Source organism: Oncorhynchus keta, chromosome 19 (assembly GCF_023373465.1).
Source record: "Oncorhynchus keta strain PuntledgeMale-10-30-2019 chromosome 19, Oket_V2, whole genome shotgun sequence".
NCBI lineage: Eukaryota > Metazoa > Chordata > Actinopteri > Salmoniformes > Salmonidae > Oncorhynchus > Oncorhynchus keta.
The window spans coordinates 39,313,963-39,333,811 of NC_068439.1; the positions used below are offsets into that span (position 1 = coordinate 39,313,963).

A 19,849-nucleotide genomic window follows, 5' to 3' on the forward strand; every position below is an offset into this window, starting at 1 on the left:
CGACCACAGCACAAAGATATCAGTTAGACTATACCAACTCATGATATTCAGATGCACCAGCAACATACTTGTTTGTGCAGCAACGCTCGCTCGCCCACACACACACACACACACACACACTTAGAGCCACTCACTGGACTGTCATACGGGCCACAGACTCCAGGTAGCAGTATCCTGCCGCGGTGAAGTTGTCCTTGTAGCGCCCCATGTCCACCGCATCCAACCACTCCCCTACCGAGTTAAACGAGGGGAACGACGGAAGAGTCCGCTCTGCCAGGGAGATGGAGGAGCCCAGAGGGAGGGTTCCTAGCTGAGGGAGGGTTCTACGGATAGAAGGGGAGAGAGAGAGATTTCAGGAAGGGATGCATGAGTCTGTTACCATAAGCGGTAGTATTTCTACTCTGATATCAAAACTGAGTGGGACGTGGGAGACCTGCTTGGACGACATAAACAAACCCTTACCGATGCCAGCCCATGTTGGCTAGCAAAGTCTGTTACCTGTTAGCCTGTATATTGACCCTTGTTTAGGCCGTGTTAAGCATGGTTTGCAGGGGCCTATGTCCTACCTGCGTGCCAGTGTGGAGGAGCCGATGCCGTTGGGGCTGCGGATGCTCTTGCTGAGAGCCGAGTGGATCTGGCTGAAGGTGGGTCTCTCGGTCCTCTCCTTCTGCCAACAGTCCAACATCAGCTGGTGGAGGTGGGGTGGACAGTTCATAGGGGCGGGCAGGCGGAAGCCATCCTCTATCGCTTTGATCACCTAGGACGAGACGGAGATGAGATGGCGAGAGAGAAAAGGGGTGTTAACTTACAGGGAGAAATGTTGATAGTGGGCGATGACACCATCTCAGTCTAAAGTGGCTTCAGGAGATCTCCGACAACAAAACGACACCCAAACAATCTCTTTATTCAAAGGTTCTTTCAAAAGCGCTAATCCAGAAAAACAGATTTATCCCTCATAAAGACTTCTAAATACAAAACTTCCCAAAATAAATTCTCCCCCTTTAAATCACCGTGTTGTAACACTGTGCTCCCGAGAAAAAGCTCTTAGAAAAAAAACCTTGAAAATGTTCCACATTCACTAAAAACACAGACCTCTTCAGTTCTGTCCTGACCTCCGATTTAACCAAACAGTGTTCCTAAAGTGTTCCTTCATTGGCGGACATTTTCCATTTAATCAGAGCTAAAAAGAAAAAGGGCATGCTAGGGCAGCGTGTGGGCTGCGTGAGATAATGGTGAAACGATGTATTTGTTTAATGCATTAATATCTCAAGGGCTCAGCCAGCTTGGCCTTTGACATTTCTTCCGGGAGAGTTTAGTACTGTGAACATAGAGGTAGACACAAAGTCTGGATATTGAAAAGGTAAGCTAGTAATACACCGTCCCGGTTCATGTCCTAGCTGAGGGACGGTTCATAGTAATTCATTTCAACATTTCATGGTCGTCTAGTTTGCCTTTTTATCGTTCGGATTAGTGGAAAGATTTAGACAGCGTATTAGCGTGAACAAGCTGTTGGCTTAAGTGTGAACTTTGTGAACTCTGATTAACCCCCTATCTACTCTAATACCTTTGAATGCCGTTCATGACGCGGCCTTGGATCAAAGGCATTTTGGCACAAAAGCACTCTCACTTTTCTCTTCAACAAAGTCTTTACGCAACATTTTCTGCACTCTTCTGAAGTTTGGGGTTTTCTCCCAAAGTGAAATTTAAAAAAAATAAAAATAAGCGATCCCTCTGAAAAATTGAGAGGGAGGGGAGAAGGGAACCAAAACACACGCCCTCATCGACAGAAACCGGCGGCGGCAGGGTCCGAGCGATTGGACAAATCTTCTCACCCTCCTAAAATAGCTATATTTCACATTTCCTTAAAGAGAGCGCCGCTTCCTGCCGGGATTTTAGGCTTCCTCTAAGAGCGGGGATCGTGGTGGCACTTTGGGACCGCCACCAAAAAGCGACATGGTGTCCTTAAGAGAAACAGGATTGGTCACGGAGATGACTTATGCTGGGGACTTAGAGCTCAAAGAGACTTTTAGAGAAGCACCCGTGGCTTTCCCTCTAATAAGATCTGAGCTAGCCCAAGTCAAAAAGTTTGCACCGTTTTAGAGGGGACAGAGAAGACGGGGAGGAGAGAGAGAGAGAGCTAGCACAAGAGAAGAGAAAGTATAGGAGAGAGATGAATAGGTAGAGAAGGAAACAGCATAGGGAATGGGGTGAGGGAGGGGACAGAGATGCACATGTGGATAAAGAGCAAAGGGAATGAGAGAGAAACAGAGAGAGCGCGAGCAACCGAGAGAGAGATGAGTTGAATAAAGAGACTAGAGAGGAGAAGGTCGAGTGTAGAGAGCGAGAGATATGAGTTGGATAAAGAGACTAGAGAGGAGAAGGTTGAGTGTAGAGGGAGAGAGAGAGACAGTCACTCTACTCACGTCCTGGTTGCTCATGTCCCAGTATGGTCTCTCTCCGTAGGACATGACCTCCCACATGACGATGCCAAAGCTCCAGACGTCAGACGCTGAGCTGTAACGGTGGTACTGGATGGCCTCTGGGGCTGTCCACAACACCACACTCTTCCCCGCATGCTGAGAGAGAGAGAGAGACAGTCCGAAACAGAGAGAGAGATTTTCAATTCACATGTTCAACTCCACACTTGACACTGGACATCTTGTATGAGTATGTTTCATGTAGCCTATGCTAGAATCTACATTTAAACATCCTACTACACTATGATTATTATATATTTGCTATTTATTTATTTGATTATTGTGTCATGCATCAGGATGCCCAGTCCACAAATAAAATGATCATACTTAGATATGCAAACACATACAGTAACAGTCAAACGCTTGGACACACCTACTTATTCAAGGGGTTTTCTTTATTTTCTACATTGTAGAATAATAGTGAAGACAACAACACTATGAAATAACACATTTGAAATCAAGTAGTGACCAATAAACATATATTTTATATATTAGCTTCATTAACGTGACCACCCTTTGCCTCGATGACAGCTTTGCAAACTCTTGGCATTCTCTCAACCAGCATCATGAGGTTGTCACCTGGAATGCATTTCGATTAACAGGTGTGCCTCGTTAAAAGTTAATTTGTAGAATTTATTTTCTTCTTAATCTGTTTGAGTCAATCAGTTGTGTTGTGACAAGGTAGGGGTGGTATACAGAAGATAGCCCTATTAGGTAAAAGACCAAGTCCATATTATGGCAAGAACAGCTCAAATGTAAATACGAATATGTTCTTAACTGACGTACCTAGTTAAATAAAGGTTAAATAAAAAATAAAAATGATAAAAATATGCAAAGAGAAACGACATTCCATTGCTTTAAGACATGAAGGTCAGTCAATCCGGAAAATGTCAAGCACTTTAAATGTTTCTTCAAGTGCAGTCGTAAAAACCATCAAGCGCTATGATGAAACTGGCTCTCATGAGGACCGCCACAGGAATGGGAGACCCAGAGTTACCTCTAATGAATTTATACTGTGCAGCAGAGTTAACTCCTTCAGAGTTCAAGTAACAAACACATCTCAACATTAACTGTTCAGAAGAGACTACATCAATCAGGCCTTCATGGTTGAATTGTTTTTTTTTTTAACTACTAAAGGACACCAATAAGAAGAGACTTGCTTGGGCCAAGAAACACAAGCAATGGACATTAGACCGGTGGAAATCTGTCTTTTGGTCTGATGAGTCCAAATTTGAGATTATTTTGTTCCAACCGCTGTGTCTTTGTGAGACGCAGAGTAGGTGAATGGATGATCTCCGCATGTGTGGTTCCCACCATGAAGCATGGAGGAGGAGGTGTGATGGTGTGGGGTTGCTTTGCTGGTGACACTGTCTGTGATTTATTTAGTATTCATGGCACACTTAACCAGCATGGCTACCACAGCATTCTGCAGCGATACGCCATCCCATCTGGTTTGTGTTTAGTGGGACTATCATTTGTTTTCAACAGGACAATGACCCAAAACACACCTCCAGGCTGTGCTGCATCAGATGACCTGGCCTCCACAGTCACCTGACCTCAACCCTATTGAGATGGTTTGGGATCAGTTGGACCACAGAGTGAAGGAGAAGCAACCAAACGAGTGCTCAGCATATGTGGGAACTCCTTCAAGAGTTGAGAGAATGCCTTGAGTGTGCAAAGCTTTCGTCAAGGCAAAGGAAGGATACTTCGAAGAATCTCAAATATAAAATATACTTTGATTTGTTTAACACTTTTTTGGTTACTACATGATTCCATATTTGTTATTTCATAGTTTTGATGTGTTCACTATTATTCTACAATGTAGAAAATAGTAAACTAAAGAAAAACTCTTGAATGAGTAGGCGTGTCCAAACTTTTGACTGGTACTGTACGTACATCATATCAAAGTCTATTTGTCACGTGCGCCGAATACAAAAGGTGTAGACCTTACAGTGAAATGCTTACTTACAAGTCCTTAACCAACAGTGCAGTGTTTAAGTAAAACATAGGTATTAGGTAAACAATAGATAAGTCAATAAAAATAAATAAAAACAGTAAAGAATTACAGTAGCGAGGCTATGTAAAGGTGGTGGTACCGGTACAGAGTCAACGTGCGGGTGCACCGGTTAGTCGTGCTATTTGAGGTAATATGTACATGTAGGATTAATTAAAGTGACTATGCATAGATGATAAACAGAGAGTAGCAGCAGCGTAAAAAAGGGGTTGGCGGGGGGGAGCATAGTCTGTGTAGCCATTTGATTAGCTGTTCAGGAGTCTTTTGGCTTGGGGGTAAAAGCTGTTGATATGGGCTTTTGGTCCTAGACTTGGTGCTCTGGGACAGAGAGAACCGTCTATGACTGGGGTGGTTGGAGTCTTTGAACATTTTTAGGGCCTTCCTCTGACACCGCCTGGTATAGAGGTCCTGGATGGCAGGCAGCTTAGCCCCGGTGATGTACTGGGCCGTACGCACTACCCTCTGTAGTGCCTTGCGGTCGGAGGCCAAGCAGTTGCCGTACCAGGCGCTCGATGTTGCAGCTGTAGAAGTAGGACCCATGCCAAATCTTTTTAGTTTCCTGAGGGGGAATAGACGTTGTTGTGCCCACTACACAACTTTCTTGGTGTGTTTGGACCTTTCTAGTTTGTTGGTGATGTGGACACCAAGGAACTTGAAGCTCTCAACCTGCTCCACTGCAGCCCGTCAATGAGAATGGGGGCGTGCTCGGTCCTCCTTTTCCTGTAGTCCACAATCATCTCCTTTGTCTTGATCACGTTGAGGGAGAGGTTGTTATTCTGGCACCACCCGGCCAATTCTCTGACCTCCTCCCTATAGGCTGTCTCATCGTTGTCAGTGATGAGGCCTATCACTGTTGTGTCGTCTGCAAACTTAATGATGGTGTTGGAGTTGTGCGCAGCCATGCAGTCGTGGGTGAACAGGGAGTACAGGAGGGGACTGAGCACGCACCCCTGAGGGGCTCCAGTGTTGAGGATCAGCGTGGCAGATGTGTTGTTACCTAACCTTACCACCTGGGGGCGGCCCGTCAGGAAGTCCAGGATCCAGTTGCAGAGGGAGGTGTTTAGTCACAGGGTCCTTAGCTTAGTGATGAGCTTTGAAGGCACTATGGTGTTGAACGCTGAGCTGAAGTCAATGAATAACATTCTCACATAGGTGTTCCTTTTGTCCAGGTGTGAAGGGGCAGTGTGGAGTGCGTCTAGGGTTTCTGGGATAACGGTGTTGATGTGAGCCATGACCAGCCTTTCAAAGCACCTCATGGCTACAGACGTGAGTGCTACGGGTCAGTAGTCATTTAGGAACATGGGCAACCAGTACGAGAATAGCGTAGTCATTCCTACCGAAATGAATACAATTGAAACACAAAAAAAACGAAAACCTTTCAGTTATACAACTTATCTTGTCACGACTTCCACGCGTTGGAAATAAAATGTGCCACAAGGAAAACGTATTTTCTGAATCGCCATTCAAGTTGTACTTCATCGCTACTCCAGAATAGTCCTGGTTCCCGTTGTTGCATAGTTTGAAACGCAGTTGCTCTTAAATCATCATGTAATGTACAGTCAAATCAAATGTATCCTGCACACTGCCTCATCTACATCTAATCTAAATCAACCACTGCCAACCAAAAGAGAGTGGAAGAAAGCACAGGGAAACACTGATTCATTATGGAATGCATTTTAAATCATAGTCTGCACTGCACACACACTTGCACATCAGATTCAACGTAAAGGGGAAATACTAAAAGAAGCACACCTCTCCCGTCGGCTTCAACGGCCTTCTTTTAACGATGTCACTGTTATTTGAATGTATGATTTTTATAGCATTTTTTTTTTACAAGATGAGATTTCTTGTATTTCTTAGCCGTAATATATTTAACAGGAGAAGATATCAGCCAGGTCTCTCACCAGTGTGGTCTATATGGGTAAAGACTAAACAAGGTAGTAAACAATATAGTACATATCCCAGTACATACAGTATGTATTACCTATCACAGTGAGACTAAAGAAGGTTGTAAACAATACGGTTTTCAACCATGTAAATATCAGTCAGTAGTTTCACCAGCGTGGTGTAGATGACCTCTATGGGTAAAGAGTAAAGACTATAGGTAGAAATATATTATTTAAAAATATATATAATACTAGTAAAAAAATATAACAAGTAATATACGTTTTACAAGTAATATAATATCAGTCAGTCCCTTCACCAGTGTGCTGGAGATGACCTCTATGGGTGAAGAGTAAAGACTATAGGTAGTAATATAATAGAAAAAAAACATTATAATAATTGTAATATATAGTACTAGTTAAAAATATACATGTATCTGGTAATATACTTTTTTACTTTTAATAGAATATCAGTCAGTAGTCTCACCATTGTGCTGTAGATGGCCTCCATCTTGTCCTCTTGGAGGGGTCTGAAGCCGGACACCTTGCAGCCCAGGCTGGCGTTGACCAGTACCTTGTGGGCGGCCAGGCGGCGGTGGACGAAGCCCATCTCTGTCAGGTACTTCATCCCAGAGGCCACGCCCCCCAGCATGTCCATCAACTGGAGCACGGAGAGCTGGCCCTCGTGCTTCTGGAGGGGGAGGAGGGGAGGGGGGGGGTCGATAGTAGGGTTAAGGACCATAGCGATGCAATATAATACATTGCAGTTCCGACGGAGAACAAACTCCGTTATGAAGGATTCAATGACATGATGATTAGTTATGTGGCTTTATAAGGATACACAACATGCCTCGGGATTTATTTCATACCAACCCTCTATTGTAACGTTTGGAAAGTAGACCAGGGTTCATGCTGAGGTAAACACTGTTACAGTATGCACACGCTCTTACCCTGAGGAAGGAGTCCAGGGGCCCATTGGACATGCTCTCCAACACAATCATCATGGTGTTACCTACACACACACACACACACACACACACACACACACACACACACACACACACACACACACACACACACACACACACACACACACACACACACACACACACACACACACACACACACACACACACACACACACACACACACACACACACACACACACACACACACGTTATTATTATAGTCCAGCTGGCTTTGGGGGCAGCAGTGGTTATGCACTGCCATTCTTCATCTACTGGAGAGGAGCAGGATGGCCTGTGTGCTGCTCTCTCAGTCACACCAAGTTGAATGACACCACACACACACACACACACACACACACACACACACACACACACACACACACACACTTCTCACACTCGCTGAGTGCAGGTGGCCAGAGTGTATAAAAATAGTGAAGGGAGAGAAGACAGAAACCCGAGAGGGGGAAAAAGAGAAGACAGTAGGAGAAAGCAATGGGGTAGGAATGAGGGAACGGGAGAGGGAAAGAACACACAAAAAGTAGAAGAAGAGGGGACAGAAAGAGCGCTGGGATAAGGAGGGAGAGATGGTGATGAAGAGATGGTGAGGGAGAGATGGTGAGGGAGAGCCTCACCATCATCCCTGACCGCTGGCTACGTCCCTTCCGTCTTCAAGAGAGCGAGAGTTGCACCCCTTCTGAAAAAACCTACACTCGATCCCTCCGATGTCATCAACTACAGACCAGTATCCCTTCTTTCTTTTCTCTCCAAAACTCTTGAACGTGCCGTCCTTGGCCAGCTCTCCCGCTATCTCTCTCAGAATGACCTTCTTGATCCAAATCAGTCAGGTTTCAAGACTAGTCATTCAACTGAGACTGCTCTTCTCTGTATCACGGAGGCGCTCCGCACTGCTAAAGCTAACTCTCTCTCTTCTGCTCTCATCCTTCTAGACCTATCGGCTGCCTTCGATACTGTGAACCATCAGATCCTCCTCTCCACCCTCTCCGAGTTGGGCATCTCCGGCGCGGCCCACGCTTGGATTGCGTCCTACCTGACAGGTCGCTCCTACCAGGTGGCGTGGCGAGAATCTGTCTCCTCACCACGCGCTCTCACCACTGGTGTCCCCCAGGGCTCGGTTCTAGGCCCTCTCCTATTCTCGCTATACACCAAGTCACTTGGCTCTGTCATAACCTCACATGGTCTCTCCTATCATTGCTATGCAGACAACACACAATTAATCTTCTCCTTTCCCCCTTCTGATGACCAGGTGGCGAATCGCATCTCTGCATGTCTGGCAGACATATCAGTGTGGATGACGGATCACCACCTCAAGCTGAACCTCGGCAAGACGGAGCTGCTCTTCCTCCCGGGGAAGGACTGCCCGTTCCATGATCTCGCCATCACGGTTGACAACTCCATTGTGTCCTCCTCCCAGAGCGCTAAGAACCTTGGCGTGATCCTGGACAACACCCTGTCGTTCTCAACCAACATCAAGGCGGTGGCCCGTTCCTGTAGGTTCATGCTCTACAACATCCGCAGAGTACGACCCTGCCTCACACAGGAAGCGGCGCAGGTCCTAATCCAGGCACTTGTCATCCCCCATCTGGATTACTGCAACTCGCTGTTGGCTGGGCTCCCTGCCTGTGCCATTAAACCCCTACAACTCATCCAGAACGCCGCAGCCCGTCTGGTGTTCAACCTTCCCAAGTTCTCTCACGTCACCCCGCTCCTCCGCTCTCTCCACTGGCTTCCAGTTGAAGCTCGCATCCGCTACAAGACCATGGTGCTTGCCTACGGAGCTGTGAGGGGAACGGCACCTCAGTACCTCCAGGCTCTGATCAGGCCCTACACCCAAACAAGGGCACTGCGTTCATCCACCTCTGGCCTGCTCGCCTCCCTACCACTGAGGAAGTACAGTTCCCGCTCAGCCCAGTCAAAACTGTTCGCTGCTCTGGCCCCCAATGGTGGAACAAACTCCCCACGACGCCAGGACAGCGGAGTCAATCACCACCTTCCGGAGACACCTGAAACCCCACCTCTTTAAGGAATACCTAGGATAGGATAAAGTAATCCTTCTCACCCCCCTTAAAAGATTTAGATGCACTATTGTAAAGTGGCTGTTCCACTGGATGTCATAAGGTGAATGCACCAATTTGTAAGTCGCTCTGGATAAGAGCGTCTGCTAAATGACTTAAATGTAATGTAAATGTAAGATGGTGAGGGAGAGATGGTGATGAAGAGATGGTGATGGAGAGATGGTGAGGGAGAGATGGTGAGGGAGAGATGGTGATGAAGAGATGGTGTGGGAGAGATGGTGAGGGAGAGATGGTGATGAAGAGATGGTGAGGGAGAGATGGTGATGAAGAGATGGTGAGGGAGAGATGGTGAGGGAGAGATGGTGATGAAGAGATGGTGAGGGAGAGATGGTGATGAAGAGATGGTGAGGGAGAGATGGTGAGGGAGAGATGGTGATGAAGAGATGGTGATGAAGAGATGGTGAGGGAGAGATGGTGAGGGAGAGATGGTGAGGGAGAGATGGTGAGGAAGAGATGGTGATGAAGAGATGGTGATGAAGAGATGGTGAGGGAGAGATGGTGATGAAGAGATGGTGATGAAGAGATGGTGAGGGAGAGATGGTGAGGGAGAGATGGTGATGAAGAGATGGTGATGAAGAGATGGTGAGGGAGAGATGGTGATGAAGAGATGGTGAGGGAGAGATGGTGATGAAGAGATGGTGAGGGAGAGATGGTGATGAAGAGATGGTGAGGGAGAGATGGTGAGGGAGAGATGGTGAGGGAGAGATGGTGATGAAGAGATGGTGAGGGAGAGATGGTGATGAAGAGATGGTGAGGGAGAGATGGTGAGGGAGAGATGGTGATGAAGAGATGGTGAGGGAGAGATGGTGAGGGAGAGATGGTGAGGGAGAGAGCAGCCAGCTGAGGAGAAAAGGATGCTGCTCCATTAGAAAGACAGGAAGCAGAAGACTCCCTTTAGTGACCAGCTAGTGTGTGTGTGTGTGTGTGTGTGTGTGTGTGTGTGTGTGTGTGTGTGTGTGTGTGTGTGTGTGTGTGTGTGTGTACGTCAGCCAGAGATGGAGCAAAGTAACATGGAAACTGAGCACGCACACACACACACACATACCGCTTGCTGGCTGTGATCTAAGTGCCTTATAAATGGACACCATCAGCCTCCCTGAGGCTCCCTCTATCCCAAACAGACAGACTGGAGGAGAGGCAGACAGGTCTAAAACCATGACATTACCCCATCACTCTGTTCTACCACATCATACGTTATCATGCAACACTAACATACAGAACTACCGCTTCACTAAAACACGAGCATTACTCTGGCTCACTACTCTATCACGCTTCACCACAAGACTACCTCTTCTTCCCTACCAGGCCAACTATCCTGCTCATCCCCCCTACCACACACTACCCGGTATCCTACACCATCTCCCCCTGGTGCCCCCTGCTGGACGTTTAGCTAGCCGCACGTCTCTGTCTCTCTAATGACCCTCTCTGTAGTGCTGGAGCCCTCTGATGGAGGGAGAGGTGGTGGGGGCTGACAGGTGGGCTGTGGGGGTGGAAGGGGGTCAAATGGCGGGCTAGTGGGGTGATTTGCAATCCGAGGGCGGTGTGTGTGGTGTGCGACAGTTTGAATGAGTGTGTATGCACACCGGTGTGTGAGCATGCACACGTGTGAGTGTGTGTGTAAGTTGGCGGGGAAGATTAGAGTGGGTTTCAGAGTCCTGCTGTGTCTCTAGCACCAATTACCGTATCCAACACATCTGCTGCAGTCGTACGGTGCACAGTGTGTGTTCAGGCAGGCAGGCACCAGTCCCATTCCTTTCAACCCTGGTTCTACCTCATCTGCCCCTCTGAAACATTACCCCTCTGAAACTCTCACCTACCTTTCTCCATGAACCTTTTCCCCCTCTCCCTTCTCTGCTGGAATTCAACTGCTGTCCGTCTGCCAATGAGTAATCTTTTTGGGTTTGTGCGGTCTGTTCAGTAAATGCCCCCCCCAGACAGTCGCCCCTATAAAGCATAGTAAAAAAGGAGCTAGGTGTAAATGCATGGGGGCTAAGGGTTCATTTGAGATTTCAGTAACTAGCTCACCGCTGGTGATGACCCCCTCCAGACGGACGATGTTGGAGTGGTCAAACTGTCCCAGTATCCCGGCCTCGCTTAGGAAGGAGCGCCTCTGTTTCTCTGAGCAGCCGGCCCTCAGCGTCTTGATGGCCACCGGAAGCTCCCGCTTACTGGGCAGCTTGAGACAGCCACGACACACCTCCCCAAAGTCACCTGCAGGTGGAGACACAGAGACGGGGTTAGATAGCGGACTGCAGTGCTGGTTTATCAGAGAGAGAGGTGGGGGTGAGTAAGAGATGAGGAGAGAGAGAGAGAGAGAGAGAGAGAGATGAGGAGAGAGAGAGAGAGATGAAGAGAGAGAGAGAGATGAGGAGAGAGAGAGAGAGAGAGACGAGAGAGAGAGAGAGAGAGAGAGAGAGAGAGAGAGAGAGAGAGAGAGAGAGAGAGAGAGAGAGAGAGAGAGAGAGAGAGAAGGAGATAAAAACAGGGCAAACAGGGAGGGGAGATAGAGGAGTGAAAATTGGCAAAGATAAGAGAGAGAAGTACAAAGAAAGAGAATATGAGAGTATACGAAAGCCAAAGCACTGTCTCAGTACCTGTGTGGACAATTCTCTCTATCTTGATGCTGGAGTTGTCTAGCTCTTTGGCAAAGGTGAGGACAGCCTGCACCAGATCCTCACACGTCTCTGGGTCTATGTAGGTCCTCCGGGTCGGGATCTTAACTGTGGGACACGGAAAGTCACGCAAGATGACAACCTGCAACAATCTACCACAACACCACAGAAACTACACACGCCAGTCCTGTTTGTGAGTCACAAAACCGTATTGAAGGCACGCAAAATACATCGTGACATAAGTGGCAATCCGGTGTAGTCTTCCGTTTGACAACCACTGTATGGATGGTGTGTTTTAAAATCGGACTCCATCGTTTGTCCCGTCACCACCTTCTCACCGATTGTGCTACTTGGGGAAAAAGGGAATCAACCACATCACTGTATGTCTTATTTGTGCAGCTCACATTTCCTGGAGACAGTAGCTCAGTTCAAGGGGTTTGTCGCGTATGACTTCAGAACTGCTGAGGAAAAACAATAATAATATTCACTAGGAACTAGGGCAGGAAATAATTGTCAGGAAAGAGAAAATCCTGAGGTAAAAGGCCTTAGAGTGTCACTTTTTTATCAGTTTCTATCCTCACAAGGCAACCTAAAAACTCTACCTGCAACAAAGGAATATATATTCAGTTCCTATCCCACAAGTATCTGTGAACCCACTAAATGTCTGTCTTGTAAACTCTTGCTTTCTAACCTGCAATCCATTATGAAAGGTGTAAAGTTAAAACGATTTGATCTGAATATGATGATTTGATTTGACCGCTAAACCCTATTCAACCCTGACTAGCCCCTCAGCCTTTAACTACTATGTGGCCCATGACCAATGACCAATAAATGTACACTCTCGCCACTAGCCAATGGACTTTTCAATACCTAATCTTTGACCTCTTACGCAGTCACCCCCACAGTACAAGACTAGTTCTGGGATGAAGTTACCCTTAGAAACAGATCTAGGATCAGGATATACCCCAAATTGGACTTAATTACTCTGAGGATTCAAAACCAGTGGTACTTAGGCCCTACTTCTACCTAAGAAGCCGGGCCTTCCCAGAAGCCTTTGGGCCAGACTGGTTCTGAAATGTGATTACAACTCTAAATCGACCAGGTCTCGACTCACTGTCTCATAACAGCTTATTGATCACACACACACACACACACACACACACACACACACACACACACACACACACACACACACACACACACACACACACACACACACACACACACACACACACACACACACACACACACACACACACACACACACACACACACACACACTCTGATTGCAGAGAAAATGAAAACTTCTCCATTCCAGCTGGCCAGTGTTAAGTGGAAGGATCGAATACCCTTTTTTCCAGAGCAATGGGTTTTGTAACCACACAACATTAATTAAAGCAGGCCAACACCAGTTTTGATTCATTTTCCTCCCTCTCTCTCCCTCCCTCTCCCTCTCTCTCCCTCCCTCTCCCTCTCTCTCCCTCTCTCTCTCTCCCTCCCTCTCTCCCTCCCTTCCTGCTTGGGCTTCTTGTGTAGCTGATTCGTTTCAGGGTTAACCATGTCTTTGCCACAAGCGATTGGGGGGGAAATGAACAGATATAAACACTGCATGATTGCACGAGAGATACACACGCATGAAGGCATGCACACACACACACACACAGACGTTATTAGACCCACCGATGGGGGAGGAAACAGCTTCGTGTCCTAACTGATGGGTTAGATGGGCAGCAACATACAGTACAGCATGCTAGAACAGTGTTGTCCAGGACCACAGTACTGTTGGGGATACTCGGGGTCCAGGGTAGGGAAACACTGTGCTGGAGGGGTTCCCGAGAGACTGCAAATGTATTGTTACCAAGGGGGAGTGAGTATGTGTGTCAGCGTGTGCACGCTTTTAGTGTGTGTAGATGTCAGTCTGCATTTGTTCACGTCTGAGAGAAAGTGTGTGTGAGCTCGTCGACTGATGGCGTGTTATTTTCCGGGCATATTTAATTCCCAGCTCACACACACACACACACACACACACACACACACACACACACACACACACACACACACACACACACACACACACACACACACACACACACACACACACACACACACACACACACACACACACACACACAGGAACATTTTCAAACTGCCCACAATCTGTCAAACAAAGCCCTTCGAATAGGTTGATGGAAAACAAGAGACACGGGCAACTCTAAAAGTTTGCGACAAACATTCAAACCCTTCCTTCTCGGGGGACGGCAAATCATCTGACTGGCCCCCACTCTCTGTCTTCTTACTCGTCCCTCGTTGCCTTTGTTCCATCTATCAATTCCCTTCTCCTCATTCCCCCTCTCATCCTCCTCCCTACATCCCTATTTCCATCTCTCTCCATCACATCCCGCCTCACACACCATCTAATGGACAGGACCGGTGTGTTCAGTGTAGCCTAAACACACACGCGGAATGAAGCCTTAATGGCCACGCACAAGTTAATACCTCACAAGTAATCTCTCTCGGTCACATGCATGCAGGCAACAACACACTAGCAGATTCCTCCTCCATCCATAGAGTGCAGACTCAACACACACACACACACACACACACAGACACACACACACACACACACACACACACACACACACACACACACACACACACACACACACACACACACACACACACACACACACACACACACACACACACACACACACACACACACACACACACACACACACACACACACACACACACAGACACACACAGAGGGAGAGTGTGTCGCCACAGTTACTCACATTGGAAGTAGAGCTCTTCGTCTCCCTCTTGACTGGCCTTGCTGTATCCACATTGTCTGCAGGGAGGGAACAAACAAAGCCACACAGACGTAAAACATCACTAATGTTGCAGAAATCGATGGATACAAGTCTTCAATCCCTCTTGGAAATGAGAATAGGTTTCTGGACATCAGTGAATTGGAACTTGGATCAATGGTAGAGCCCCCCTGTTGCTCAGTGGAACTGGCTGGACAAGACTCACTTTTGAAACTGGGCATCTTACTGTGGAAATCAAACCTGCTTTGTTTGAGTGGACACACATGGTCAAGCACTCATAGTTTGCACATTTCCACAGGCACACACTCCTGCATAAATACACCCCCCCCCCCCAAACACACACGCATCCTGTTCTAATGAGCTGTAAAAACTTCCTTTCACATTGCTCATCCTGTGCCTCAACAGGGGGTCCTAAAGTAGTAAAGTAGAGAGGCCGTCGAAGTTCTCTCTCTGAAAATTGTAGTTCATGTAATCTGATTGTCACAAGGTTTCATGACTTTGTCCACACAGGGCATCTGAACACACAAAACACATTTTGATGATATTCATTACATTTTGGGTGTTTTATTTAACTTTTGTACACCTGTGGTGTTCCCGGTCATTAGAAATGAATGGGCGGGAATACAATTAGTGTATAAAATTGAGTTCAGCCATATGCCCATTCATCAGATGGACACAGACTGCCACATGCATGTGTGTTTGAGCACGAGCACACACACACACACACACACACACACACACACACACACACACACACACACACACACACACACACACACACACACACACACACACACACACACACACACACACACACACACACACACACACACACACGTCACTCCCCTTCTTGGCTTCCATGGCAAACCCCACGGGAACCTTTCCCCAATAGAATCTTTCCCCCATGGAACCACACCTGTTGTCATTCTCACAAACAATCTCAACATTGTTTCAATAATATATACAACTTTTCTCGCAGCTCTGGTATATAAAGCTTTTTTGAGGCCTTGCTCACAATTCATTCTGTGGCAGCACAATGACCAAACGATATACTGTATGTGAGGCTCTTGATCATATCTTTGATCATGACACTGGTGAGGAGAGAGAGAGAGGTCAGGAAACTGACATTGAAGTAGTCTGTGATAAATAGCACAATATGTTTCATCTGAGTATTTGTTATAGTTAAAATAATCCATACATTATGCTTTTTTTTGTGTTTTTTTACTCAAGAACAAGTTGTATGAGTTCAGGTCAATGAGGCCTACAGGACATAAAGAGCCAATAGAAGTTCAAAACTTGTAATGTTCACAAGAACTTAAGTTGATACAAAGATCTAACACAACATTAGGTGATTATATATGTATTATTATGGATCTATAATCAGCTAGAACGGGGCGGTCATTTTGGACCGGGAACACAGAATGAACTAACATGAAACGAGCACAACAGGAGGGTTAAGACCACCAGAGTGAGACATTAAAAACTGAATGGGGACAACCAGAGACAGGCATACTGTTTGGCCACCATGCACGCAGGCATAATAAGGGATTAAGATGAGGACAGAGGCCTTTGATTGAAGTTACAGTTTGAGTCGAAGGGAAGCATTCAGAGACTGAGTGGTATAATAAACACAGGAGGCTGGTGAAGGGAGGACGTAAATGGAATGGTGTCCAACACATTGAAACCATGTTTAATACCCATTCCATTTATTCCGTTCCAGCCATTACTACGAGCCCGTCCTCCCCATTTAAGGTGCCACCAGCCGCCTGTGGTGTGCAATATACACAAGTCTGTGAGTGCACGTCGTTGTTTTTGTGTGCTCACAACTGTGCATTCGTGTGTACAATATGTCTGTAGTGTGTGATTGCATGTCCGTGTAAGTGTGGTCTGGCTGTCTGCTGTGTGTGTGTGTGTGTGTGTGTGTGTGTGTGTGTGTGTGTGTGTGTGTGTGTGTGTGTGTGTGTGTGTGTGTGTGTGTGTGTGTGTGTGTGTGTGCTTGTTAATGTGTGTGTCTGTCCACGTGTGTGTGCATGCCTGGTCTGTGTGAGCGTCCTTGTTCAAGTGTGTTAATGCGCATGTCAAGCCGTATCACCAGTGCATGCACACGGTGTGATGGGAAAGACCGGTTTGGTGGTGAGGGGGGACCTGACACATACAGACTCTTAACCAGCAGGGCCAGAGAGAGAGGAGTGGGGAAAATAAGGCAAGCCTACAGGGCCAATCTGTCAGGACCAACCAGCAGACACATGCAGAGAGAGATAGGGCAAGAGAGCAAAAGGCATACAACGGCCTGGTTCCATTTGAGCCCAGACACCTGCAGCTTTCCCAGACAGGTGTAAGCTCCACCGAGCCCTCCAACATTTCAAGTGGAGCCTCCACTGTAGTGTATACATTTCCACCTGGGAACACCAAATGGGAAGGGGTCCGAATGGAACCAGGCCCAAGGTCCTTTTTATTTGATTATTTAACCTCGATGCTGACAGGGAGTCAATGCCCGTGACAATACACATCAACACCTTAAAGTACACACTCCAGGAGAGGAGGGGGCAGCTAGCTTCATTGTGTCATCCTCTCTCTGTGTAGACTGGGGCTAGGGGGGACTGGGTCAGGCAGGAAAAGAATGAGGTTGAAAGAGAGGAGGAATGGTCCAAACAAAGGGATGATAGGAAGGAGGGAGGAGCGGGGGAGGAGTGCAGACATGCCTGTACCTGGGGGTTGACAGCTGACAGTAGGGAGAAAGAGGAGGAGGAGGAAGAGTGGAGAAGGAGGTGGAGAGCAGCACCACGCTAGTAGGAGCTATGTTGGAGGAGCTGGGCGAGAGACTGCTGGGTAGAAGAGAAGAAGGGGAGGGGGCAGGGCTAAGTCACATCCTCTCTCCTCATTGGCTACAGGACAGGTGCAAATGAATGTAATGGGACAGGGTGGAAGTAAACCAGAAGGTATGCACGGTGCTTTCACCCAGAGCCGAGATACACCGAAGAGTTTGGCAAACTAGGCTTGAGATTTAATTGGCAAAAATACCTCATCCCTTCCAGTGAGTAGCACATTAGACTGCCATGTAGTCTGCCAACATATGGGAAATTCTGCCGAACTCCGTAAGAGAGGCCATTTTAGAGTACTGGGATTGACCTTGTGAGGAGCATAGAGAGCCTCACAGGTACTGACATAAAAGGGAATGGGGGGAGCCAAGCTGAGGGAGTGAGGGACATAGGGCACTATTGGTCAGGTGTGCAAGGAGGAAGTGAGCAAAACAAAAAGAGGAAATAGTGGTAGTGGTTCCGTCTCATACACCCCTCCTATGATTGTGTCACAGGCCTCCCACTTATGCTGATCGTTCTTTCTTTCCTTCCATAGTTTTTCTCCCTCGATCCAACCTCTCAACTGACCGTGTGACCAACGGTGTCTGTCCGGAGGCAGAGGAGGGTAAACAATCAGTGCTCTGACCAGCCAAGCCTGAGCTTCCTGGAGAGATTAGGGGCTGCTGCTGCTGCCCTGAAACCTTGGCACTATCAAACTCTGTCAAGCAAGAACGAACTGTGTGTGTGTGATGCATCGGTCTGTTCATGCTTATCTAAATTAAAGTAGGAAACTATTCGTTTTTATATGCAGTATGGCAATAACTGCGCGTGTCGGTGTCGGTGTGTGCATGACTATGACAAAATCTCCACTATATATATATGTGTGTGTGTGTGTGTGTGTGTGTGTGTGTGTGTGTGTGTGTGTGTGTGTGTGTGTGTGTGTGTGTGTGTGTGTGTGTGTGTGTGTGTGTGTGTGTGTGTGTGTGTGCGTGCGTGTGTGTGTGTGTGTGTGTGTTCCAGTAATGTATCCATAACTCGTCTCTAAGAGGAAGGGGGAGGAGGGAGTGTTTGGAGGAGGGATGGAGAATATTCATGTATACACCATATGACCCCTAGGCAAAACATCTAGCCGACTCCCAACAATTTAAAACCGCTTGATTTGACAGAGCCATTTCATTCAAGTGGACATAATCTATGTGGACAGACAGAGTGTGTGTGTGTGTGTGTGTGTGTGTGTGTGTGTGTGTGTGTGTGTGTGTGTGTGTGTGTGTGTGTGTGTGTGTGTGTGTGTGTGTGTGTGTGTGTGTCTGTGTGTCTGTGAGTGTGTGTCTGTGAGTGTGTGTGTGTGTGTGTGTGTGTGTGTGTGTGTGTGTGTGTGTGTGTGTGTGTGTGTGTGTGTGTGTGTGTGTGTGTGTGTGTGTGTGTGCGTGTGCGCACACGTCTCAGTGAGCAGGTCATCTGTAACTGTTGCCCCGCGGGGATGTCGGGGGTCAGCCATATTTGCAAACGAGGAAGCATGGTAATTGAGGTATCAACCCATTTGTCTTTGCCTCTGTGGTCGAGACATAAAGAGATGGCTGATAACCATATTCTCATAGACTGACGAATGATGCGAGCGTTCTGGATGAACAGTTTGGAATAGATCCATTCTCAATGAAGGACAACCGGTTCACGCCGGTAGGGATTCGGGACAGAGGGCGTCTCGTGTCCGCAGGATTGCGTCCTTGAAACGTGTCTGTGGGCACGCGTCCATAAAGTACCGTATGTGTCTCGGTGAGCGTGTAAACGATTCATGAAGCACGACGGTGTGAGGGCGGAATTGCGCCCGCGAGGTGCTACATATCCCCGATTGACAGTTCCTCCTCAACGTATCGGGTTGGCGCGAATGAAGGAACGGGAGACATTTCACACTCCCTCCATCTTATCCATTTCCATCTCCCAGATCCATGTGGAGCAGGAGAAAAATAGAAGGAAATAGACGGTTGCTATAATCAGAGATTCCTCGAACACAAATATACTGTCTGAAAGGAGCAATGCTATCAGATCAGGGTGATAGATCTGCTGTGTGTGTGTGTGTGTGTGTGTGTGTGTGTGTGTGTGTGTGTGTGTGTGTGTGTGTGTGTGTGTGTGTGCATCACGTGTTCCTCTCTTACTGAGAAGACTAACATTTTGT

The 19,849-nt window shown here is 47.3% G+C and overlaps 1 protein-coding gene across 1 annotated transcript in view; it reads right to left on the reverse strand.

Moving 5' to 3' along the window:
- LOC118371776 (ephrin type-A receptor 7) overlaps nt 1-19,849 on the reverse strand; it is a 222,778-nt gene that overhangs the window by 4,396 nt on the left and 198,533 nt on the right. The window contains exons 9-16 of the mRNA XM_052470570.1: nt 14,843-14,898; nt 12,030-12,155; nt 11,461-11,646; nt 7,325-7,386; nt 6,862-7,065; nt 2,424-2,576; nt 567-757; nt 135-323 (exon numbers count right to left, since the gene is read on the reverse strand). Of these exons, the coding sequence (XP_052326530.1) occupies nt 135-323; nt 567-757; nt 2,424-2,576; nt 6,862-7,065; nt 7,325-7,386; nt 11,461-11,646; nt 12,030-12,155; nt 14,843-14,898 (1,167 nt within the window). The remainder of the gene's footprint in view (nt 1-134; nt 324-566; nt 758-2,423; nt 2,577-6,861; nt 7,066-7,324; nt 7,387-11,460; nt 11,647-12,029; nt 12,156-14,842; nt 14,899-19,849) is intronic.